General features: G+C 44.5%; 1 protein-coding gene across 1 annotated transcript in view; it reads left to right on the forward strand.

The window, feature by feature from the left end:
• The window catches only part of LOC105383365 (spectrin beta chain, non-erythrocytic 5), a 94,194-nt gene that overhangs the window by 40,176 nt on the left and 27,056 nt on the right, over window positions 1-26,962 (forward strand). Inside the window, exons 38-60 of the mRNA XM_048629868.1 lie at window positions 221-439; window positions 753-928; window positions 7,485-7,587; window positions 7,790-7,935; window positions 8,413-8,611; window positions 11,891-11,968; window positions 12,082-12,177; window positions 12,541-12,660; window positions 12,873-12,953; window positions 13,079-13,241; window positions 13,435-13,523; window positions 13,671-13,784; window positions 13,934-14,069; window positions 14,349-14,546; window positions 14,787-14,875; window positions 14,990-15,264; window positions 23,167-23,352; window positions 23,638-23,779; window positions 23,958-24,065; window positions 24,486-24,644; window positions 24,965-25,070; window positions 25,382-25,566; window positions 25,984-26,111. Of these exons, the coding sequence (XP_048485825.1) occupies window positions 221-439; window positions 753-928; window positions 7,485-7,587; window positions 7,790-7,935; window positions 8,413-8,611; window positions 11,891-11,968; window positions 12,082-12,177; window positions 12,541-12,660; window positions 12,873-12,953; window positions 13,079-13,241; window positions 13,435-13,523; window positions 13,671-13,784; window positions 13,934-14,069; window positions 14,349-14,546; window positions 14,787-14,875; window positions 14,990-15,264; window positions 23,167-23,352; window positions 23,638-23,779; window positions 23,958-24,065; window positions 24,486-24,644; window positions 24,965-25,070; window positions 25,382-25,566; window positions 25,984-26,111 (3,296 nt within the window). The remainder of the gene's footprint in view (window positions 1-220; window positions 440-752; window positions 929-7,484; window positions 7,588-7,789; window positions 7,936-8,412; window positions 8,612-11,890; window positions 11,969-12,081; window positions 12,178-12,540; window positions 12,661-12,872; window positions 12,954-13,078; window positions 13,242-13,434; window positions 13,524-13,670; window positions 13,785-13,933; window positions 14,070-14,348; window positions 14,547-14,786; window positions 14,876-14,989; window positions 15,265-23,166; window positions 23,353-23,637; window positions 23,780-23,957; window positions 24,066-24,485; window positions 24,645-24,964; window positions 25,071-25,381; window positions 25,567-25,983; window positions 26,112-26,962) is intronic.

Here is a 26,962-nt window from a genome sequence, read left to right on the forward strand (position 1 = left end):
ACGTTTACCCCATCGGTTATCGGTTCTTCGACAGATGTGACCAGCCCACTGCCACAGAAGCTTACACTAACTCGGTGAGCTATGTCGGTGACTTTACTTCTCTATCGGATACTTCATTGTGGATGCAATCTTTCAGACGCTTTCAGCTTTTTTCCGGTGTCAAAAAAGTTCAAAGTGTCTTTAATCATTATTTTAATCGCACCTACCTCTTCCCCTTCAGATCAAGGAGTTATCAGCGACGCTGGAGTCGACGTACGCGGAGGCGTGTGCGGCGGCGGAGGCGCGGCACGGGCAGCTGGAGCGCGCGCTGCGCGGGGCGCAGTTCGAGCACGAGGCGCGCGAGGTGGAGGGCTGGCTGGCGGACAAGGCGCAGGCGCTGCGCAGCACCGACCTGGGGCAGGACCTGCACCGCGCCACCATGATCCTCACCAAGCACAAGGTAATGCCATCGTCCACTGCTGGCCAAGAATCTCACTCTATAAGGGCGAGGCTTCATTGCTGCTGTTCGTCGTTGCGCAACATTGTTTTCCATTTGTTTTCCACATAAAAAATATATGATAAACAACGCAGCGCACCCACGCACCACAGCAATGGGGTCTTGCTTTAAGTACAACGATGCAATAGTAGCGGCAAGGCGGCATGACCCAGACACGTTGTGAGACCTGTAAAATAAGCATGGGGTATCATCAATCATCTTATTAAAGGAAATATTTGATTGATGAGGGGTCACATTTTTCCGGGTTGGTTCGCAGGCGGTGGAGCTGGAGCTGGATACGTACGCGGCGATCATCGCGGAGATGGGCCGCGCGGCCGCCGCCGCCGCCGCGCCGCGCCTGGAGCAGCGCCACGCCGCGCTCACGCACGCGCTGCACGAGCTGCAGCAGCTGTGCGCCGCGCGCCGCAAGGCGCTCGTCGGCAGCGTCTGCAGGTCAGTACCCTAGGCAGGCCAGTAGCCCACTTTACTATATCTTCTTTCACATTACAACTCCCTAGACAGGGGCCTTTATTTTTTTTCTTTATTACTGTACCTACATTTTAAAATCCTTAGGAAGAGAGTATACTCTCGCGATTCAAGCGAAATAGGTATTTAGGAAAACATTTGCTATCGCTTGTACTCTCATGCCCCTGGCACGGGTGCGATAGAGATGCACTGCAGCTCGCGACTGACAATAGGTACTTTTCTTGATGAAATTCTGGTTTTGGGAGAAAACGTTTTACACTAACTAAATATCAACCAATCTCTTTGATTTTGATGTCAATCGCTTCATAGTATATTCTAGGTTTATAGATATTGCTTTTTTTTTTAAAAAAAATACTTTGTTACTGTTCAGCAAACGGTTTGATTCAACAAAGTTTTTATCACAAAAATTATGTTATTTGAGGTGCCTATAATTTTGAATCAATAGAAAATTTAGAAAAAAGGAAAAGCTATAAGTAAGATTTCTATATATTTTTAGGTAGCTAACACGGGACAGCTTCAATGAAAGACCGAATCAACAACGTAACTGATTTATTGTAGGTAAACAGAGAATTGACACCTACCTACAATATACATATCTCACACCTCCACCGTAAATACATAGGAACTATGTTATAGCTATATTAAGTTCAGGATATAAAAATAATCAAACAGTTTAGTAGTCCGCAATCAAACAGTTTACAATTTAATACCTATCAAGATAAACATACTGACTAGGCATACAACGGAAGTTATATTACTAACCTTAGATAAGTACCAATGTATAAATAAGATTATATGTATAGGCATAGTATAGTTTTATGTTAAAGATAACAGATTAATTACAACTTAGGGTTTACATAAATGTATCTGACAACATCATCTAAAAGTAATAATAAAACGCTGGCAACAATGTCTATTTTCCATATTTGCCAGTAAACATACAAGTTCTTTTTGGACGCATAATAGTTTGACCTAAAGATTGATCGGTAGTGGGGAATTGCTGTACCGTTTCGTTATTATCGGCTGACCCAATTGCATCAACAAACTCCTCTTCAATACTGGTCATAGGAGACAGAGGTCGCCCCGGCTGAGAATCTTTTTCGTTGGAAGACTTATCCAATAACAGTTGGTCGATGTGCCGCGTGCACTCACCTCCTTCACCGAGGCGCAGTCGGTACGTGCGCGGAGAGGGCCTGGCGATGACCTCGCCGGGCGCCCAGCGCGAGGCGCGCGGCCGGTAGTCCCGCGCCAGCACGCGCGCGCCCACCTCCAGATGGCGCTCCAGGCCGCCGCCGCGCTCCACGGCGCGCTCCTGCGCCACGCACACCACCTCCGCCGTCGTGGGCCGCGGCGCGTCCAGCCTACTACGCAACCTTCTTCCTAATAAGGACACGGCTGGAGGTACGCCAGTGGTAGCCTGCTCGCAGTTTCTATATTGAAATAAAAATTTGCTTACCGCTGCGTCGACATCCTCTCCTTCAAGCGTGGCCTTTTTCATCGCTCTCTTAACTGACTTTACTGCGTTTTCCGCAGCTCCATTGCCAGCCGGTCTGTAGGGGCTGGTGACGGTATGTTTGATAAAGTTTAACCTTAAATATTGTTCGAAATCCTGTGACGTAAACGGAGGACCGCCGTCACCGTTGAAAACCAGCGCTATGGTGTGGTTTAGCATACCTGCCATAGCATCAAGCTGAACTAGAACCCATTTCAGCACCGAGAAGCAACATACATGCTTTTAATAACTTATTTTTTTTGTTTAATTTTTAACCTTTTCTTCTAAATGTATGTGTTGTTTCTGTGTGTGTAAGAAATAAATAAATTTTCTTTCTTTCTTTCTTTCTTTCTTTCACTTACCAGCTGCGTCGGCAGCCCGAACCGAGCGAACAGCTCGCGCAGTTTGTTCACCACTGACTGTGCGTTGGTCCCCTCCATCTTTTGTACCTCGATCCACTTACTATGAGCGTCCACTGTGACCAGATAATACTTACCACCAAATTGAGCAAAATCAATGTGGAGTCGCTGCCAAGGTCGGGTGGGGAACACCCAGGGCTGCAGGGGGACATGTGCAGGTGCATCGCGTTGCTGCAAACACGCGCCGCAATTTCTGCACAGCTGTTCAATATCAGAGTCGATACTAGGCCAGAAAACATAATTTCGGGCCAAATTTTTCATTTTCACAATGCCAAGGTGACCTTCATGTAATTCTCTCAAGACTTGTTTTTTTAACTCCTCCGGTATAACCACTCGATGATTATAAATTATACAACCACGGTCTACTGTTAACAAATCCCTTCTATTAAAATACGATCTAAAATCGTCGGATTCAACATTACAGGGCCAGCCGTTAATTACGTAACTCACAACCTTTTTAAGAATCTTATCTCTCTCCGTAGCTAACGCAACTTCATTTGCACTGATTGGGAAGGATTCTTCTACAAAGTTAATGTAGGTGACAGCGTTCGAATTTAATTGCATAATATTTTCGATCTCGGCAGTCTCGCGCGGCGTCGGCAGCGGCAGTCGCGACAATGCATCGGCATTACTGTTACTAGCTGACTTCACATACTCGATATCGAAATCATATGCTGCTAGCCGTACTGCATACCTTTGTAATCGACTTGCAACTGTTTGTGGAAGTCCTAACTTTGGCCCAAAAATAAAAGTGAGCGGCTTATGGTCAGTTTTGATAGTGAAGTGTCGGCCAAATAGATACTGGTGGTTTTTAATTACTCCAGTAAATATTGCCAACGCTTCCTTATCGAGCTGACTGTACCCGCGCTCAGCCGAATTAAGTGTGCGAGATGAAAAACAGATAGGTCGCTCGTCGCCGCCCGGGTAGCGGTGCGCCAGCACGCTGCCGATGCCGTACGAGCTGCTGTCTACAGACAACACGAGGGGAAGCTCGGGAGAGTAGTGCACCAGCAACGACTCACTAGTCAATGCACATTTTGCGTCAGTAAACGCCTTTTGACATGCCTCCGTCCATTTCCAAGGGGTATTCTTCTTTAGTAAGTTATGTAATGGACATAACAATGTACTGAGGCCAGCGATAAATTTGGCATAGTAGTTAATAAGTCCGAGAAATGATCTTAACTGTGATACGTCAGTTGGTGCTGGTGCATTAACAATGGCCTTAACCTTCTCAGGATCCGGATGCAATCCGTGTTTATCAATAATAAAACCGACATACGAGATGGAATCCCGCATAAATTGACATTTCTCTAATTTTATTCTAAGCCCGACCTCACTTAATCTGCGTAACAATGCCTTGAGATTAGCAACATGCTCGGCCGTGTCGCGCCCGGTGACCGCCACGTCGTCCATGAACACCGCGACCCCGCGCAACCCTCTCAACGTCTCCTCCATAAACTTTTGGAATTTCTCCGGCACACATGTTAATCCGTATGGTGTACGTCGATAGACAAACGTACCTACGTGCGTGGTTATAGCCGTGCAAGCTTGGGAGCTTTCCTCCAAAAATTTCTGTTGGTAGGCGTTTGTGAGATCGATCTTAGAATATTTCTCACCACCGCTCAAAGCAGCAAATAACTCCTCTATTCGTGGCAAAGGGTAAGGATCGCGCATTAATTTCTTATTAATAGTAACCTTATAGTCACCACAAATCCTAATTTCGCCATTTTTCTTAATTACCGGCACAATGGGTGTGCCATAATCAGAATGGTCAACTTTGTAAATTGTACCGTTTGCCACCAATCTATTAAGTTCACGTTCCACTGGCTGCCTCAATGCCAGTGGTAGCGTGCGAGCCTTTACAAACACTGGAATGTCATCTTTTAATCGCAATGTCATTTTTTTAGTACAAGTGCCTAATCCCGGCGAGAACACAGATGGGAATTCCTTAGATAATTCTTCGACAATTGTTGCCTCAGAAGTGGTCTCATTAATGTGTAGCAACAAATTTTTAATTTCGACACATTCAACATTCAAACTTGTCAGCCAAGATCTACCAAGCAAAGGTGGACCCCCATTTTTTATAACGTATAGTTTTAAATTATCAGCTGTGTTCTCCCCTAGCCTGACATTGACAAAAATATATCCACATGGTTTGATTAGTGTTCCAGTGTATGAACGTAAACTAAGCTGTATATGATGTAATGCTAAGTTCGAAAAGTACTTCATATAACAATCATAATTAATTGTTGATAACTTACTGCCAGTGTCCAATTCAAAAGTTATATTGTGCTCATTAATAATCAAAGGCACCTGGTACGGTTCATCGTTCTTGCCGTTCACAGTTAGATTATAAAAATCGTTCGACTCGTCATCACTATCGACGTAATAATGCGCCCTTTGTTGCGCAAAACGATCACTATTATTGCCCGCCTGTCGGCCACTATTTTTGCACATCACTTTAACGTGACCTTTTTGGCCACACGCGTCACATGAATAATTCTTGAACCGGCACATCTCCGGACGATGTTCCCGGCCACAACGCCAACACGGGCGCGAGGGCCCCACAGCCATGCGCCTGCCCCGGGCCGAGCCGGCCCCGGGGGCGCCGCCGCCCGAGCCTCCGCCGCCGCCGCTGCTGCCTCCGCGCTCCGCCACGCGGTGCAGCGGCTCGCCGGCCGCCGCCGCCGCGCCACCCGCGCCTCCAGCCTGACCAGCCGCCGCCGCTGTGCAGCCCGAGCCGCTCGCCACCGCATGCCGCTCCGCTGCCTCCAAAGCGAAGGCTAGCTCGATAGCTCTTTTGTAAGATAGTTCCGTGACTGCGAACAGCTGTGATCGCATGACGTCACTGGCTAGCCCCGACACGAACTGATCTCGCAAATTTTCTTCGAGCGTGTCCTTGAAATTGCAGGTGCTGGCTAGATGTTTCAAGGCCTGCAGATAATCGCTCAACGATTCGCCGTTACGTTGTCGTCGGTGTCGGAACATGTGCCGCTCGGCTATATCCGACCGCTGTGGTTCAAGATGGCTGCCCACAATATCAATTAATTCCTTAAATGATTTCTCCTCAGGTGTCTTAGGAGCACATAAGTCGCACATTAACTCATATGTTGCAGTTCCCACAACCGTCACTAAAGTTGCCACTTTTAGCTCAGTTTTAATTTCGTTAAGCGTAATAAATTGTTCGACACGCCTTACGTACGCCGACCACTTTTTACTTGTTAGGTCAAAAGGTTCTATTTTACCGATAGGCATGGTTGAAAAACCGGTTCCCCTCATCTCGCATAATCTTTATTGACCAAAACTCATTTCGCATAACTCGTATGGTCTAAACTTTTTTGGCCGAACCATCACTTTGCCAGGAATTATGTGGCATAAGGCTCGTTTCGTCTAAAACTCTTTAGGCACAATCTTTAAACACCTAAGTTTCGTTTGCTCAAATTTATGTTCGTCTATACCTATGTATAATCTTGTTTCTCCTAATGTTATCTTAATAAATAATATATTAAGTATGTAATAAATGTACAAATTGTGGTATTTTTTCTCATACATCCCGAAAATCACGATATTGAATGATTAAAAAATCGAAAGTTAACGAGCAATACAACATACATTTATAATACACATACAATAATTATTACAAACCCCATGAGATCGAAACCTAAAGATAGGTGCGACGACGAGCAAAGCGAGGAGGAGCGTGTTAGGTGCACATGTTCATCAAAACCAAAGCGGAGCGCAGCGAAGCGGAGCGGAGCGTTTTCCAAACAGCGGAAACAATACAAGGCACCAATTTGCGCTATAGAGAGACGCTCCGTCAAAGTTAAAGCCAAACAAATATTATTACTTTGTATAAACCTATTATTAGGCTATTCAAGATTTGGCCATACCATTATTAGGCTAAACAAGATAATGCGAAATAACTTTTTACTAATCGAGATTTATGCCATACGATTTTCGGCGAAACGAGACTTTGACCAAACGTTACTATGCAATACGAGATTAGGCAAATAAATCTTGGGCCAAAAAAGGTAGAACCTTGAAAAACACAAATTTATTACGTTAACACTTAATAGATGTACACGCACTAACTTTAAAACCGTTTTCTTCGTCGCCAGTAAGATTTCTATATATTTTTAGGTAGCTAACACGGGACAGCTTCAATGAAAGACCGAATCAACAACGTAACTGATTTATTGTAGGTAAACAGAGAATTGACACCTACCTACAATATACATATCTCACACTATAAACCTAGTAATTCCTTGTGTCAATAACATACTAAAAAATCATAGAGATTGGATAATATTTAGAGGTAGTAAAACGTTTTCTCTTTTTTTTTAATGGACGAGCAAGTGGTATACTTCCCTCTTAAATTTTAATTCTGCTATATTCTAAAGATATTGTGATATACCTCAAGAAATGGAAGGTCTTTATTTTTATGGATACTAAATGCAATACTAGTTTATACTGATGTAAACATTGCTCTTTTCTTTTTAGCGAAATGATCTCCACACATTCATTGTCACATTGTTTTCATGATATTCCGTCCTATAAATATGAATTATGTATTTTACGACACTGTGCTTACTTAGGTGTATTTATTTTGCAGACACGAGTACCTGGCGGAGAGCGCGGAGCTGGAGGAGTGGATCCAGGAGCAGTACGCCGCCGCCTCCAGCGAGGACTACGGACAGGACTACGAACACCTATTGGTAAGAGTATTGTTTGTAGTTACGCAGTATGACTGTGGCACATATACTTCACATTGATCTTTTCTACTAGCATAAAGCCGAACGTCCACAGCCGGATAAACTAAGTTAGTTCGCATAGTTGAGCCAGTTTTTCATACATACTGCATAGTTTAAGACTCTAGGTAATGCATTGAAGTTTCTAATTTTCTTTTCTTTTGTTTAGCTGCTCCGCTCGAAGTTTGAGGAGCTGCGCCTGCGCGTGGAGTCCGGCGCGGAGCGGTTCAACCAGTGCGAGGAGCTCGCCAAGAAGCTGCTCGCCTCCGAGTCGCCCTACATCGCCGACATCGAGCGCCGCCAGGAGGCGCTGGGGTACGTCGCTGCTTTACAATACAATACAATACTCTTTATTTGCACCAAAATAGAACAACATACAAAATAAAAACTTAAAAATAAAAACAGTACAAAAAGGTGGCCTTATTGCTTATAGCAATCTTTACCAGACAACCTTTGGATGGAAGAGAGTAGAGGTAGCTGAGGTGCAAGTGTATAATACACTACTTAAACACTTTACTGACTATCTTCTATGAGCCAGTCTGGTCTGAGCGAGAGGGACGGTGGCAGTGACGTGACGGCGATGCGACGCCAGGTCGGAATCCATATAAAACGTCACACAGTGTCGCGACTTCAAGCCCGAAGGAATTACTCGGGGAACGCCCCGCCGGCTCTCAGCCCATATTACCGGGAAATGACGTGGACTGAGTTTCGTGGTCCTCGTTCGAAAATATGTGGGGTGTTCAGCATTGATGATTACGACGTCTGTATCCTAACCCACTTTCCCCTGTACAGTGAGGCGTGGCAGCGGCTGGTGGAGCAGATCGGGTCGCGCGCGTCGCGGCTGCACGCGGCCGGCGAGATCCACCGCTTCCACCGCGACGTGGGCGAGCTGCTGGCGCGCGCCGCCGACCGCCGCGCCGCGCTCGCCTCCGCGCCGCTCTCCGCGCCCTCGCCGCGCCACGACCTGCGCGCCGTCGACGCACAGCTACAGGTAACTACATGCACCGCGCCCGCCGCGCCGCGCTCGCCTCCGCGCCCTCGCCGCGCCACGACCTGCGCGCCGTCGACGCACAGCTACAGGTAAGTACATGCACCGCGCCCGCCGCGCCGCGCTCGCCTCCGCGCCCCCGCCGCGCCACGACCTGCGCGCCGTCGACGCACTCTCTCTCTCTCTCTCTCAGCCTTCCGTAGTCCACTGTTGGACATAGGCCTCTCCTAACGATCGCCACCCCAAACGGTCACCCGCCATCTGCATCCAGCGGCTTCCCGCTACCTTCCGCAGATCATCAGACCAACGGGTTGGGGGGCGACCGACACGCCGTTTGCCGACACGGGGTCTCCACTCCAGAACCTTTCTACTCCAGCGGTCGTCGGCTCTGCGGGCTACGTGGCCAGCCCATTGCCATTTCAGTGTGCTAATCCTTTTGGCTATGTCGGTAACTTTAGTTCTCCTGCGGATTTCTTCATTACGAATCCTATCTCGCAGGGACACGCCTAACATAGCCCTTTCCATAGCACGCTGAGCAACTCTGAGCTTGTGGATAAGCCCTTTGGTGAAGCACCACGTCTCGGCTCCGTAAGTCATCACTGGCAACACGCACTGATTGAAAACTTTTGTTTTCAGACACTGAGGTATGTTTTCAGTGAAGATGTGTCGTAATTTCCCGAACGCTGCCCATCCGAGTTGGATTCTACGAGCTACCTCTTTATCGAAGTTGGATTTACCTAATCGGATCACTTGTCCTAGGTAGGGATACTGATCAACAACTTCGATGGTGACACCTCCTACAGTTACGGGCGATGATGAAACATGTTCGTTCGACATGACCTTTGTCTTGTCCATGTTCATTTTCAGCCCAACTTGTTTAGAGGCATCATTGAGGTCTGTGAGCATTTCGCCCAACTCCTCCAGCGTTTCCGCCATAATAACTATGTCATCAGCAAATCGTAGATGAGAGATATATTCGCCATTGACGTTAATGCCCAGTCTTTTCCACTCTACAAGCTTAAAAACATCTTCCAGTGCACAGGTGAACAGTTTCGGAGAAATAACATCTCCCTGTCTCACGCCCCTTTGCAACTGGATCGGTTTTGTGCTATGTTCGTGTAATCGAACTGACATTGTGGCAGCATTGTACATACATCTCAACACCTCGATATAGCGATAGTCTATATGGCACCGCTGAAGGGATTGAAGCATCGCCCAGAGCTCAATAGAATCAAAGGCTTTCTCATAGTCCACAAACGCTAGACATAAAGGTAGATTATACTCCTCGGTCTTCTGTATAACCTGCCGAAGCGTGTGTATGTGATCTATGGTACTATAGCCTTTTCGGAACCCGGCTTGTTCGGGTGGCTGGAAGTCGTCGAGTCTTTGCTCGAGACGATTCGTAATAACTCTCGAAAACAGCTTGTACACATGGCTCAGAAGTGCAATGGGTCTATAATTCTTCAATAGGGCTTTGTTGCCTTTCTTGAAGAACAAAGTCACTACACTTCTGCTCCATGCCTCCGGGCTTGTGCCTTCGAGTATGACGGAATTAAACAGCCTCCGAAGTGCTATTAAAATCGGTCTACCGCCGGCTTTCAGAAGTTCTGTCGTTATTCCATCATCTCCCGGAGCTTTGTTGTTTTTTAGCTGTTTGAGAGCTATACTAATCTCGTCTAGACTGACGTCCGGAATATCTTCGGTATAGTGTCGGGTGAGTGGCGCTCGGCTGTCGTGAGCACCGCTGGTAATAGGGTTTTGTGTTGTGGTGTATAACTGTCCGTAGAATCTCTCAATTTCTCCCAGAATTTCGGGCACTGATGAAACGGTGTTGCCAGTGTCGGTCTTCAGTTGGGTCAACAGAGTCTGCCGAACAGATCGATCTCTAGCAAAGACTTTGGAGCCCTTGTTTTGCTCTATTGCGTCTTGAATGCGCTTGCAATTGTAGCGTCTCATATCGCAACGTCTTGCTTTGGCGATCTGTCTGTTTAGACGTCTGTATTCGACCATATCAACTGAAGACTGCAACCTCATTTCTCTCCGTTCTCTTATGAGACTCAGAGTCCCATCTGAGAGTTTTTGAGGTCCTCGGTTGGTTCGGGACGAAAAATATTTCGATCCTACCTCTCGGACAGTTTCCACAAACCTATTGTTTAAATCGTCAACTGTAACGCAATTCTCTAAACATATCAGGCGGTCGCAAAGCTCAGACTGAAAGCTTTCGGGATCCTGGATTTGAGCAGGAGTAGGACGGAGCGTGGACTTCATTAGACGGGAGCGTTCTATTTTGCAGTTTATATTCAAAGTGCCTCTTACGAGTCGGTGATCGCTGCCGGTCTTAACCCTACTGATCACTGAGACATCATTGAATATGTGCTTCTTATCCGTCAATATGAAGTCGATCTCGTTTTTAGTCTTCCCATCGGGGCTAATCCACGTCCACTTCCTTTGTGGCTTCTTCTTGTAGAAGGAGTTCATCATATAGAGGCCCTCCTTCTCCAAGAAGTCAGCCAGCATTTGCCATCGACGCACAGCTACAGGTAACTACATGCACCGCGCCCGCCGCGCCGCGCTCGCCTCCGCGCCCTCGCCGCGCCACGACCTGCGCGCCGTCGACGCACAGCTACAGGTAAGTACATGCACCGCGCCCGCCGCGCCGCGCTCGCCTCCGCGCCCCCGCCGCGCCACGACCTGCGCGCCGTCGACGCACAGCTACAGGTAAGTACATGCACCGCGCCCGCCGCGCCGCCTCGCCTCCGCGCCGCTCTCCGCGCCCTCGCCGCGCCACGACCTGCGCGCCGTCGATGCACAGCTACAGGTAACTACATGCACCGCGCCCGCCGCGCCGCGCTCGCCTCCGCGCCCTCGCCGCGCCACGACCTGCGCGCCGTCGACGCACAGCTACAGGTAAGTACATGCACCGCGCCCGCCGCGCCGCCTCGCCTCCGCGCCGCTCTCCGCGCCCTCGCCGCGCCACGACCTGCGCGCCGTCGACGCACAGCTACAGGTACAGGAGGATCAACAATTATTACCAAAATTGTCACAACATAAACGCAGTGATTTAGTTATGAAAAGCATTTAGAGCGTGAATGCCTTAATGGACCCTCTCAGGACGGGACGCCCCATTACCGAAATATCCAGTCAGTCCGTTAGGTAAAACAAGGCCACGGCCACGTCCGTTAGGTCTATGTTTTCTGAAAGTCAAGGGTTGTCATAAATTTATGTAAAATGAGAGTATTCGAAGGGCGTCGATGTCGCAATTAACGAATAACTTGATTTCAGGTGCTACAAGAAGAAGGTACGCGTCTCATCAAACTGTACCCCGGAGGAAATGTAGAACAAATTAAAATGCAACAAAAGGTAAATTTCATTTCTACAATCACATTTAAATTATATTCATCCTTTACTTAGTTACAGCTAGCAGTGATTGTAGTACAGTATCCTGTAGTATATGGTGTTGTTGTTTATTGCAGGCGCTGGCGGAGGCGTGGGAGGCGCTGCAGGCGGCGGCCGCCACGCGCCAGGAGGACGAGCGCCGCGCGCAGCAGCTGCACCAGTTCGTCACGCAGGTCTGTGCCACTGTCTATTGTCACTACACACACTATACAGGGTACAATTTTGTAATACCTTAAGGGGAAGTACTCTTAGTAATGTAGACAATTTTAATCGAAGGAAACATTCTGTTATTTTTGAAATCAATGAAAACTGCAATCAAAGATTTTAAAATATTTAAAAAAAATCATTTTTGGTCAAATAATTGTTTCGCCGTGATTTGTACGTAAGTTTTATTGTGCGCCAAAATTTGTTTTTATAGGTCAATTGACTGTTCATGAACCACAAAGCAAATACATTTTGGTTTGTGTCATGGACTGTTGCATTCGTGTTGTACTGTCGGCGGCTATGATAAGCAGTCACAATGTTGATGTCCTCAGGTGCGTGACCTGACGTCCTGGTCGACGTCGCTGCGCGGCGGCATGGCGGGCGAGGCGCGCGTGCGTGACGCCGCCACAGCGCAGGCTCTGCGAGCAGACCACGATGCTGTCAAGGCTGAGGTAAATTATACATTTATAATACTTATTACCCATGTGGCTCTAACTATCTATAAGCGCCTCAGCTGAAGCGTATCGCCTGGAATAAACTCCCTATGCTCCTAGTACATCTTGGTCTATATCCGTCTCGTATAATAAAACTCTAGATTTTTAAAGATTTGTAAGCTTACCTACGATGTATACGACAGAACATTATGTATTTTTTTCCCTTCCAGATTGAAGCCCGCGACGACAGCTTCCGCCAAGCTCTGCAAATGGCTGACGAGATGGTGCAAGCGGGACACCCCGCGGCTCAGGTAGGCAACCAGCAGGGATAAAGCATTGTGCATTCTGCAATCATAATGAACATTCTGTAAATGCACCAGCACCTCAGGCGTATTTACTTGACTTTATCTACGATTTGTTTGTTAATTTGGTGCAGGAGGTGGAGGAGAAGTCGGAGGCGCTGCTGGCGGAGCGCGCGCGGCTGCACGCGGCGTGGGCGGCGCGCCAGGTGGCGCTGGACCAGCTCATCGACCTGCACTGCTTCCTGCGCGACTGCGCGCAGCTGCGCGACCTGTGCGCCGCGCAGGACGCCGCGCTCAGTGAGTACACCCGCTACTGCTGAGGTACCCTCCTGCACAAGAGGGGAACAGCTTGAGAACTGAAAAAAGAGTGATCATATAATATCCCCTCTTTTTGCGTCAGGGGTTAAAAAGACGGATGGCTTAGACAGCACTCGAAATAGGATTAATATATTATTCTGAGTATAAATTAAAATCTTATGAATATTTGCAGGCACTGAAATATCACCGACATTGAGCGTTGAAGAAGTGCAGAATCTGCTGAAGAAGCATGAAGCCTTTGAAAAGCTACTAGTAACACAGGTATGTAGACAAGTAAGATAGGCAGAGTAGAATTACTACTAGTCTACTTCTTATGTTTACTTTCAATATTGCGAGGCTCATATCCAACTGTCAAAATGACTCGGTATACGGGCTATGATGATGCTACAGCTGCGTTGTGTGTTACAGGACGAGAAGCTGTCGACGCTGAACACGCACGGGGACAAGCTGCTGCAGCAGAACCACGTGGAGAGCCAGCGCATCGCCGACGAGCTGCAGGCCATCAACGCGCGCAGGAAGAAGGTAACTAACTCAACACTTTAACTTTTGTTAGAGAAAAAAAAATATCTTGCCAAAACGCACACATTTGTATAAATATATAAATAAATAGTATAATAACATTAATTTCGATATGTTTATTCAGTAAATTTTATATGATGTTCATTCTACAGATCCACGCTGCATCGGCGGAGCGAGGCGCGGCGCTGCAGAAGGCGCTGGCGGCGGCGCAGTTCGCGCGCGACGTGGCGGACGCGCGCGCCTGGGTGCACGGCAAGCTCACCACGCTGCAGTCCGACACCACCGCCGGTAACTATACGCACACAATACACAGGAACATGAATATGTGTTGAACCGACATAGAGGATATAGATGTTTAGGTGCTGCTTTAAGAGACCCTTGATGGGATTGACTGGCAGAAGATTCTTCTTCTTATTGTGTCCGTGACAAACACTAGAGCTAGACTAGCGTGTATCACCGTGGTGAATATAATTATAAGGTATAGGTGATAGGTCGCTTCAGGGGTATCATTTCGTGCACCAAGTCAAAACATATTCTTTGTAACTAAAATGCCCCCTTGACCAACAGGAGAAGTGACGAGCCTGGAGCACAAGATCAAGAAGCTGCAGAAGCACCAGGCGTTCTGCGCGGAGGTGGCGGCCAACGAGGCGTCGCTGCGCGAGCTGCGCGCGCTGTGCGAGGAGCTGGGGCAGCCCGGCCCGCGCCGCCAGCTGGCCGCGCTCTCCGCCGACTGGGACCGCCTGCTGCAAGCCACGCAGGAGAAAGGTACAAGCTTCTCTCTCTCGTGTACTTCAGAAACGTGATTAACTATTCTAGGATCAACAGAGTGCTTATCTCGGTTATTGCAACAAACTTCCAAACGGACTGTGTTGCCATCCAACAGGAAAGCAGTCCGATTGTTGTGGATGCATGGGCTAAATGTGTTTATATTATTATATGTAAGTTACGCTACACTAATAGCGTTAGCTTTCTGATCACGAATTAATGCGATACTTGTTGTGCCAGGTCGTGGTCTGGAAGAAGCTCAGGACATCCTCGAGTTTAACCAGAATCTGGACAAGATCGAAGCCTGGATTAGAGACAAGGAAATGATGGTAAGCTCATTTTTATAAAAACCTTTGTGAAAGTTCCGGGATTGCAACGATGTTTGGAGTTGCAAGAATTTTGTATATTCTGTGATTTATTAATAACCTTGTGTATGTTGTAAGGTGGGCGCGCACGAGCTGGGCCGCGACTACGAGCACTGCAGCGCGTTGCTGCGCAAGCTGGACGACCTGGACTCGGACCTGCAGGTGGACGACACGCGCGTCACCACGCTGTGCCAGCTGGCGGACAAGCTGCTGCAGCAGGGCCCGTCGCAGCAGGCGGCGTCGGTGGCGGCGCGGCGAGACGCGTTCCTCGGCAAGTGGCGCGCGCTGGCCGGCGACCTGCAGAAGTACCGCGACGACCTCGCCGCCGCGCTCGAGATACACGCCTTCAACAGGTATACTACCGAGTATTTACTTCTACATAACTGTTGGTTTCTTCCGTGTTTAACCTTTCCTATGCCGAGCAGCCGCGCACACATGTAACTGCCGTCTGCCAGCGCTTTTTGACAGTAGAGAGCGCCCGCGCGGGAATCACATTTACATGAATATTTGGGTTTTATTGTTTGGTACTCAATAATGTATCGATTGTAATTTATTGTCAGATAGCTAATGAACGTGTTACAATGAATTTTATTGGTTATAATTGTTTTATTTGATTTCTATAGGTCACAGAAAAATACCTCTATTTCAATATAATTTTAGTTTCAATTGAGGTTTTTTTATATTTATTACTCGAAGAGATTATACAGCTATCAACTGATATCAATAAAATATAAACTCTAGAGGAAATAGATTCATAATTTGGATTTTGAAAACTGATTAGAATTTGCTTCATTTCAAAAGACTCCATTTTCTGCATGTGTGCGCTCAGATCAACTACAAATAGATTCGCAATCGCCGTGTGCACTATTCTCTTTCTCACTCAAACCATAGATGTTGCCGACAAAAAAATAAAACTTAAATATGGGGAAATTTAACTTATCATAATAACAAAAACAAAACTTGAGTATATCGTCGGTTGATAGGAAAAAGACACTAAAGGCTAATTTTTCAATAGCTAGACAAAAGTTTTGCTGGGAAATAATTTTGATGCTGTTGCGTCTCAATGTTTCTCAATGTTTGTATTACCCAGATAACATTTATCTGAATATTGAAAAATCAGCCTTAGTGAGTTTTTCCTGTCAACCGACGATATAAGAAAAAAAACTTTACTCATACTTATTTGATTTCAATATAATTATTTAATATACACAAACTGAGTGGATTGTATAATTCATTGTCTTCGTCCAATCGAAACAATCCTCTTCAAAATGTGCCGAACACAATTTTTGTATGTTTCCTTGGTTCCCAATTTGTGCGACCGGTAATGTCTATCCATTTTCTTGATATTTTTTTTTCTGTCGGAAACCTATGAAAGAGATAAATGGATGAGCATGAGCATTATAATCGTGGGCCAAATATGTGATGGGGTTTTTTTAAAGGAAACACGTATTTCGTATCAATACAATAAACTTTATATTATACAGAAGAAATCACACATGGAAGAAAAAAAAGAAACGAACGTTTCCTCACAATGAGAGGCACCTCATTTGAAAGAGGAGAATGACTTCTACAAAATACAATCTTCACAAAAACCGAATTCGTGCGCCCCATTTGTAAACCCAACCCGAGTCCGTTACAATTTCTAGTATTTTCTTTGCATACTATAATATTTGTGGGTAAAATAAATTTTCAATAACTTGCAACACCATGTGATTTGTTATGATATGGTACCTCGTAATTTTTACTTAAAACTGATACTAAAAGACCTTACAGTATTAAAATTAGTATCGTTTTATATTAAAATCGAGCCAATAGATAGTACTATGATGAATGTAAGCTTGTTAAACTTGATAGTATCTACTTACATGTGAAAATATATCTCATCCATCATTCCATCGTGTTTTCGTTCAATATGCTCTGTACAACCGAACAAAATCCACCCACCCATGTCACACACTCGTTAAGTGATGATAATAGTCTAATAAACTTAATAAACACCCACAAATCACTAGCAAATCAAAAATAAATAGCATTTAGAAAATTTTGTTGTAACTGTCAGCCTTTGTTTGGCACAGATTTTTCATTTGTTTCATTGTTTGGCACAGAGAACTGACGTAAACAGGCGCCACAGCAAAAAGGACAAAAAACATTTACAGCTTAACGTTTCTTTCTTACGCTTAATGTAGCTAAGCGTCTCTTTTTCGCAATGTCAGAACTGTCACGATTATACCCCTGTGTGTGTGCGTGACAAGAGCTTGCTCCAGTGCGCCGTGTGACAGATCTGTCCCAAATCAAGGGTGTTCACTTTTGATGAAATAAAAAAAAGAATGATAATATTTTTATAATGTTTCGTATTTTAGCATACTAAATTATAAAAACTTACCAGGGTGTCCACTATCTGGAAAGTCAGGGAAAGTCAGGGAAAAGTCAGGGAAGCTCTAGGTGGTCAGGGAAAGTCAGTGAAATTGATGGGCCACCTGGAAAGTCAGGGAAAAAATGACCTTTTTCTAGCAAAATTGTTAGTACTTTCCTTTACTAGTAATACTTCTTTTTTACGTAAAATACATAAGTCATAAAATAAAATCTCGTTTAGTTTTGGAATTTTTGACTGATCCTTACTATTCATCATCAGCCAATAATCATCCACTGCTGGACATAGGCCTCTCCCAAGGAGCGCCACAACACTCGGTCCTCGGCCTTCCTCATCCAACCACTACCCGCCACCCGCCTAAGGTCGTCAGTCCAGCGGGCAGGAGGGCGTCCCACGCTGCATTTGCCTGTTCGTGGTCTCCACTCGAGAACTCGTCTACCCCAACGGTTATCGGTTCTTCGGCAGATATGACCAGCCCACTGCCACTTCAGCTTGCATATTTTGACAGCTATGTCGGTAACCTTAGTCCTCTGACGGATAACCTCATTTCTGATACGATCCATCAGAGAAACCCCAAGCATAGCTCTCTCCATAGCACGCTGAGCGACTTTAAATCGGTGGACCAGTCCTACCGTCAGTGTCCACGTCTCTGCACCATACGTCATCACTGGTAGGACGCACTGGTTGAAGACTTTTGTCTTCAGGCTCTGAGGAATGGCCGAGGAGAATATGTGACGAAGTTTCCCGAATGCAGCCCAACCCAGTTGGATGCACCTTGCAGCCTTACTATTATACTATAATAATTACTTATACAATAAAGTTTTTTAAATCTACGTGATTTAATAAAATATGACAGTTGGAAAAAATAGTAGGAATTCTAAGGCCCACTTGCGTGGAAGACAGGGTTGAAAATATAAACTCAGAGGTAACTAACTCAGGGTTAACTTTGTAAAATTTTAACCCGGACATTTGATTGCGCCAATGGAAAATAACCCTGAGTTAGCTAACCTGACGTTTCTTTTTGTACTCTGTGAATCTATGACCCGTTCCAGGCTGAAAGGGACCAAGTTTCTATTGCCGTAAAAAAACATTGTCTTCTATCTCACCTCACGTCTTTGGATAAAACTATCCCTCTCTATTTCCATTTTCGCAATCTGTCAGTAATTTGTATTTTGTTTACAAAGTGTCATATTTGTGATTTCCTTGTACATTACGAAAATTATAAAAAATTGAAAAGAAGCGGTGGTAGCTCAGTCGCGCTCGCTTCTCACACAAAAGATGCGTGTTTGGATCCTAGCGCAGACATACCAATGAGTTCTTTGGAATTTAAGTACAATGTGTGGCAACTTAGTACCACACATTCTACTTACCACAAAACGTTCAAGAACCTTATCATAAGCAGCTCTCTTCAATCTAACCGTACCAGCAAGCAATACTCAACCAATAACAACAGCAAGTATTGATTTTATTGAACACATCGCGGTTGCAAGTTGTGCTTTAGATAACAGCAAAGATAGCCCTGAAAAGAGCTGTTTCTAGAAACAAAGAGGGAGTTCCGAAAATAACAGTTCAGCAAGCTCAAGCAAGCAGCAGCAGCGACCACCACCGTCACCGCGGCAGCTCGGAGAGGAGAGCCTCCGACAGCGCAGAAAAGGAACGAGTCCCCGTGCATTCCCAACGCCACGAGTATTTAAGTTAGCACCGCGCGTATAAGTAGGCTTATTTTCTGTAAATAAATTATTATTATTCTGTCCACTCTGAGTATTATTTTCTACCTACTCTACGCAATATCTCCAAAAATGTATAGGTACCATAGCTCTTACGGTGAAAAAAACATCGTGATCTAGATGTGTACCCTAAAGTGCATTGTACTCTTTCAAAAACGGCGATACGGCTCGCGACCTATCACGTGAGTACAAAAATGTACAGCGAAAAGTGGGTGAGTCACCTCTGAGTAACTACATTACAGTCATAGTCGTGAGCATATGTATGTAACTAACCACCCCATCGTGCTCTTAATTTCACAAGTGGGACCATTTGCTACTTTGCTAGATAGTGGAAAAATATAAGAATGATGAGTTAATCATCATAATCAAACATTTCCAACGAATACAAGAATATTGATAAAAACCTTTTCTTTTGACGTAAGCCGGGTTAGCGTCTTAACCCTCCAATATTGGGGGGTTAAATATTTAAGAGTTTATCCCAAGGTTAGCGCTCATATTTCAGCGATGCCAGACAAATTAATAATCTAACCCTCCTTATGTCAAATATCTCCGAGTTAATTCGCTAACCCAGGTCTGCGCAAGTGGACCTAAAAGATTAGCTAGATCCCGACTCAGCTCGTATATATACAGGTTGATGCAAAAGAGGGTGACTCATCCCACCATTCAAAACAAATTTAGTTTAAAGACTTTTAGAAGTTTGTGATAAAAACGTCATTTTGATGGTGCAGACGCGCTCATTAATTGACTTGGAAAAAAGGAAGAGGTTCTCAATTCGCTTATTATTTTATACCTCAGCGTCAGTGAGATCGCATACGCTGCCTCCGCGCGGCATCTATTAATCAATAATCTATTTTTTTACTAATTTAGCAGATCAAAACTTTATTCTATTTTGTACTACATGTTTAATCAATGTTCATAAAACACAACTAAGTAACAACCTTGTCTGACAGGTGAGAGCCATACAAAAAAAAAAGTTCTGTTTGAATTTCTATTTCGAATTCAATTTCTACTTTTATGGTAATCAATCTAATTTTTGTCAGACTATTAAACTAGGCAGTATAGCAACATGGACTAAGGAAGCTGCAAGGCGGATGCGGATGATGATTTTTTTCGGATATTTTCAATACTCACACAACAAAAGTTGTTTAGAATGACCTCCTAAGGCTTAAGAGGGAACTTCGAGAAATTAGTATTTAGGAAAACATTTGCTATCGTTTGTGCACTCATGCCCCGGGGGTCAGGTGCTATAGCACATACATGTAGCTCGTGACAAACAAAGGTACTTTTCTTGATAAAATTTCAGGGGAAATCGTTATTCACCAAGTAAATATCAACATTTCTTTTTGATTTTGATGTCAATCGTTTCAGCATAATATATTTTAGACGGTAGGTTTCGCCTTTAAAAAATACATTGTTTTTGTTTAACAAAGGCATATTCGGCGCAGTTTTGATCACAAAAATTGCGTTGCTTGAGGTGCCTATAAGTTTGAATCTATAGAAAATTTAGAGAACAAAAATAACTATAATTTATTGTGTCGTTAATATCCTAAAAAATCATGGAGATTGGATAATATTTAGAAGTAGAACAACGTTAGTGTGTCTTAAGTGCTATACTTCCCTATTAATGCACCATTTTTGCCGACCCTGTGTACATATTTTACGCAGTCAAGTTATAATAAGTGTCAAACAAATGAATGTAAAACTTTGAAATCAAGATTTTGTCTTCAAATTACTTAAATTTGGTTTATATGTTGATATTTGGTCAGGGAAATTTTCTGAAACGGTCAGGGAAAGTCAGGGAAAAGTCAGGGAATTTTTAGGAGCATTCTGAGTGGACACCCTGCTTACGTAAGTTACTTACTGAATCATATTTGCTTATTTGTTAACCTACTTTCAACAAATATGATACTATAAATATATACACATATAAATACATATATTTATTTATAAATAGGATAGGTGATCACCATCTTAGAATCATCTACACACCGATATCATTCTAAAGAGCCTAAACTTCACGTTCACTAGAGCGAAGATACTAAAAAATAAAACACGCTGTATAACAACCCATCGCACTTCGTGTACATGTCGCAGCCGGATCGTATAACCCGCCGTATTACATGAGGCCTAGCCGCATTACAATACAGGGCCGCTTTGCAATGCGGCGGATCAACGTTTAGCCGTATTGAATACGGCTGAATGAAAATGCGCCGGATTGTATTCGACATCATACGTCATTCAATACGGCTGGCCGTTATGTAATACGGCGAGAGATTAGCCGCCGCATTGAAAGATTTTAGTTTTGATTTGTAACACTCGTGGCGCTGCTTGACATAACAACAATAATGGCGTTGGATACAGATATTTGATGATGATTAAAACGAAGAAATCGCTAAATATGCTAGTAAACAGTACTTCAAGAACAATTTTCACGTGAAATTAAATAATTTCTATTCCGATCAATGCGGTACAGTGAAAAACGTACAAAAGTTATAACGCACATCAATCAGCTAAAGTGACCATGGATTCTGCTGGTCGGCGGATTTCCAGATAATACTACTGGGTCAAAAAATATAAATGTGGCCGGCAAAGGTTATTTGATCTTGAAGAGACTGCGACGAGGCAAACGTAGTGTGGGACGCCCTCAGGCTAGATGGGGTGACGACTTGCGAAAGGTGGCTGGTTATGATTTGATGTGGAAAGCTGTAGATCGCATCCAGTGGCGTGCTTTGGGAGAGGCCTACGTCCAGAAGTGATGTTGATGATGAAGAATAATAATTCCGAAGATCCTACAATCCGAGTAGTACCTACCCATGAACAGTATTTTGATACTTGGAAGTCCATATGATATATTTACTCTATTATGATCACAAAATTCCTTCACCTGTTATGTCATGCTAAGTATGGACATGGTTACCCTACAATTCAGTAGTAGTACGATGCGGCTAAACGTGGGCCGCCGTATTGAAGAACGTATTGAAATGACAATCCGGCTAAACGTTGATACGCCGCATTACAAAGCGGCCCTGTGTTGTAATGCGGCCAGCCGTAATGTAATACGGCGGATTATACGATCCGGCTGCGACATACACACACGAGCGGCGGCCATTTTGTTTGCGTATGTGTGTGTGTGAATTTTGGATGCCCCTTGATAAATATTGATATTCTCTAATATTTTGGCTTTTTATTGAATAAACCGATATAAATATGAATTATCAATAAAATTATCTTTATGAATGAAATAAATTATTTATTGATGTTTTTACATAACGGACTAGAAAACAGTTTGCAAAGTTACGGACCCTTCAGGCAAAAATCCGGTACAATTTTAGATCGATAAAAACTAGATTTTTTGTAATTTTTTATTTTATTGATTTATCAATATGCCTTCTCAATTGAATAAATTACAAGAAAACATAGTATTTACTTATCTTTTGACGTTTTTTACATACGAAATCACTATTTTATTACCAACAGTCGCGAGTACAAGGACTGTTCAAGGTACCAAAATTTGCATTTCGCGCTACTAGTAAACAAGTGAAGTTTTTGACTCAATGAATGTTGTCGATGGTTGTTTCATTCATATAGAATAAATTACAGGTGATTTCTTACTCTATTTCGTGGTAATTAATAACTAAAATCACAAAAATCGCGATGAAGTGCTCTTGGGACAGATCTGTCACTAGGCAGACAAGGGGGGTTGGGACAGATCTGGCACACGGCATTCTAGAGGTTAAAGTCGTTATGAGATGAAAATCATGACCAAGGTCTCGAATTCATCACTTCCACAGTATATAAAATTTCTTTTGTATAATTTCTCTCCTCCGAGGTAGTCTGGAAAAAATTACTCATAGTAATTAGGCCGCCATTTGTACTATACCCTATTCGGGGAGAAGACGTAGCAAAGCGCCCTCTTTGTCGCACATTTCCCTACAAAAGACAAGGACGACAAATGAGTTAGCCATGCCCATTTGGCCACGTGATTAGCTAAAATTATAAAGCCGTGTGAATTTGTACCGTCTATGTTGTGCATATTCTATTGTAATTTCTGTGTTTGTATGCAATAAAGAATTATCTGTCTACCTTGCTATGTATATAGTTTCCGTAGGCTCTCTTTTTAATGGAAAAGGATCATAATATTTGATGTTTATCTACAGGGACGTGGAAGACACCCGGGAGCGCATCAGCCTGAAGGCGGGCGCGTTCAGCAGCCGCGACGTGGGCGCATGCCTCGAGGCCGCGCACGAGCTGCGCCGCAAGCACGACGCGCGCGCCAGCGAGGCCTGCGCCGTGCGCGACAAGATCAAGGCCATGGCGGACCACGCCGCACAGCTCACCGAAAAGTATGTACCTGCTTCTACGCATCACGCACCCTGAGCAGTTAGCAAACTAAACTAACTCTGTTTTAATCGTTTCACCTTCTTACCGTTTAGGTCACATAACTTAAGCTAGATGCACTCTTCTGTCACAGACACGCTAAGAAGAACGATCCTGAATATCCTGATGCATACGAACCGTTTCAGTTGGGATTGTATTTAGTTTCAACACTGATTTATATTTTTAATCTTAGTCTTCTTGTCTTATATTCTTATTTATATCTCTAATGCCTTTGAAACGCCACCGTCCAGATACCCTGAGCATGCTGAGGAGATCAAGCAGCAGCTGTCGCTGCTGGAGGCGGACTGGGCGGCGCTGGAGGCGCTGGCCGCGCGCCGCTCCGCGCTGCTCGACGAAGCGCTTGCTCACCACAAGTTCGAAGATAGCATCAAGGTTTGTACTGGTGTTCTTCAAATAGATCCATTTATAGATCAAATATTTTCATCCTAGATTTGTGACTCCTCCTTGACTCCCATCACCAATAGTGAATTCTATTCCACTATCAAATAACCATTCATAAAACGTGATACTATGATAAATATTATCGTACTAATTTGTCTCTGTCCCTCAGGAGCTGGAGGCGTGGGTGAGCGAGACGGTGAAGCGCATGGCGAGCGCGGAGCCCGTGGACAGCGTGGCGGAGGCCGAGGCCGCGCTGCACCAGCACAACGAGACCAAGGTATGTGACGCTCACTACCAAGTAGCTGCTGTTGTTTAAAGTTTGGTTGACACATAAGCTAACTTACGATTTTATATGCTACTAGCTGCTCCCGCGAGCTTCGCTTCGCCTTAAAAAGTTTTCCCGTGGGAATTCCGGGATAAAAAGAAGCCTATGTTCTTTCTCAGGGTCTAGACCATATGTATACCAAATTTCATTCAAATCCGTTCAGTAGTTTTGGCGTGAAAGAGTAACAGACAGACAGACAGACAGACACAGTTACTTTCGCATTTATAATATTAGTTAGGATAACGGAGTAATAACGACATAATTACAAACACAACGGATAATTTTAACCATTAAATGATTCTAGATTTATGTCACATACTGTCTCAGTAGAAAACTAGCTTGTCTATTTTTGGCTAAATGTGTTGCTTGCAGGCGGAGATCGACGGCCGTCAAAAAGCGCTGTCGGCGCTGGCGGCGCAGGCGCAGGCGCAGTCGGAGCAGCAGCAGCTGGCGGACAAGCTGGCGCGGCTGCAGGCGCTCAGCGCCACGCTCGACGAGGCCTGGACCGCGAGGCACAAGCAACTCAAACAGGTATACTTCATACACTACTAAGTTATCCAGCGCACCGAAGACACCTTCCGAATGGGCCGCAGTCGCCGTATCTGTATATTCCTGGAGGGCATCATTATAACAACTCATATGAAGGCTACACGGTGACCCACATGTTTTCTGCAGACTAATCAGCTGTTTCTAGTCTGAATTTTGTCAATAAGGAAATTCCTCCATCATCATGTAGAACGACACGATCCACATCCACCACAAAAATACAAAATCAAATCAATATACTAATTTCATCCAGCAGTGTATGTTATGTTTCCGCAAATACTAATCTCCATGTTGTGTGTCGGCAGGCGCACCAGCTGCAGTTGCTGAAGGAGCAGCTGCAGCAGACGGAGGACTGGCTCGCGGCCAAGGAGGCCTTCCTCAACAACGACGACCTGGGGGAGAACCTCGACGGTAAGCCACTACCAGCATTCATATGTCCAGGGAGTTGCCTATACTAATCCGAAAGAGACTCAGGGGGTCTTCCTGGCTCTGTAGCACAGGGCGCTAGTAAGACGTAACAAAAGTTCTCCGTCGCACTCACTCTTGAGCCTACACGATGTGAGTGAGGACCAACTTTGTTCTACGACTTTTGGAATAACGTGAATGAATAATTCAGTTGCCCAAAGCAAAAAGAGAAGTGACCTACAAAGTTCTTATGGAGTCATGATATAGTTTCAAATATGTTTTTTTGCGCCCATATTAATGATTGTTTTTGTGGTCAGCGGTGGAGACGTTGATCCGCAAGCACGCGGAGTTCTCGAAGCTGCTGGAGTCGCAGTCGGGCAAGGTGGAGGAGCTGCGGCAGCTGGCGGCGCGCGTGCTGGCGGCGGACGGGCCCGCGCACGCCGCCGCCGCGCCCGCGCGCGCGCGCACCGACCATCTGCTCGCCCGCGCAGAGAAACTACATGTGAGTACCAGCAGCTTTTCTGTCACACTATCAACAAGGTATTACCTTAAAATACAGGGAGTTAAATAGTACTGGATATTCTCTGCCAGAACACTGGTACAGGTTATACTGTTCTACATGTATATGATGACGTCTAGACTAGTTTTTTAAAATACGAATAGCCCTTTCCAGGTTACGTTTAAACCAGACCCCTTAGCATGAATTTTCATCGTGGACGTGAAGTAAAATTACTCGATGAATTTTGTAGGAAAAATTTAGTTCTGCTACCGACCGCCAGGGGCGCTGTTTATATTTTCATACAAAATTACTCGATGAATTCTACTTTACTTTCACGATGAAAATTCATGCTAACGGGTCAGGTCATCCTCCTTGTTCTCACAGCAACATTTATTGACATGTTTGTGTTTCGTCGTTCAGGAGTCGTGCGCCAAGCGCGGCGCCATGCTGCAGCAGTCCAAGCAGCTGCAGCAGCTCATGCGCGACCTCACGCTGGAGCGGGAGTGGCTCGCGCTGCAGATGCAGCACGCCAACGACCAGAACTACCGGTAACTACACCGTATCCAGATAGATCTAAGCTTCCCGAAGGTCTTCGATAGTCACTGAAGTAATGTTAAAACAAGAAGTGAGGGTCGCTTCCATAGATAAATAAGGATTAACCTTTCCTATGCCGAGCAGCCGCGCACACATGTAACTGCCGTCTGCCGGCGCTTTTTGACAGTAGAGCGCGCCCGCGCGGGAATCACATTTATATGAATATTTGAGTATTATTGTTTGGTACTCAATAATGTATCGATTGTAATTTATTGTCAGATAGCTAATGAACGTGTTACAATGAATTTTATTGGTCATAATAGTTTTATTTGATTTCTATAGGTCATTGATTACAGATTTTTACTTGAAACTGCACCCATCACAGAAAAATACCTCTATTTCAATATAGTTTTAGTTTCAATCCAGGTTTTTTATACTTATTACTTGAAGAGATTATATAGCTATCAACTGATATCAATAAAGTATAAACTCTAGAGGAAATAGATTCATAATTTATATTTTGAAAACTGACTATAATTTGCTTTATTTCAAAAGACTCAATTTTCTGTACATGTGCATGTGTGCGTGACTACAGCTTGGTCCAGTGCGCCGTGTGCCAGAGCTGTCCCAAATCAAGGGTGTTCACTTTTGATGAAATAAAACATGAATGATAATATTTTTATATTGTTTCGTATTTTAGCATTCTAAATTATAAAAACTTAAACGTAAGTTACTTACTGAATCATATTTACTTATTTGTTAACCTACTTTCAACAAATATGATACTATAAATAAATACATATATTTATTTATATAAATAGGACAGGTGATCACCCTCTCATACTCATCTACACATCGATATCAT

The sequence above is a fragment of the Plutella xylostella genome, chromosome 24 (genome assembly GCF_932276165.1).
Source record: "Plutella xylostella chromosome 24, ilPluXylo3.1, whole genome shotgun sequence".
In the NCBI taxonomy this organism is placed as follows: domain Eukaryota; kingdom Metazoa; phylum Arthropoda; class Insecta; order Lepidoptera; family Plutellidae; genus Plutella; species Plutella xylostella.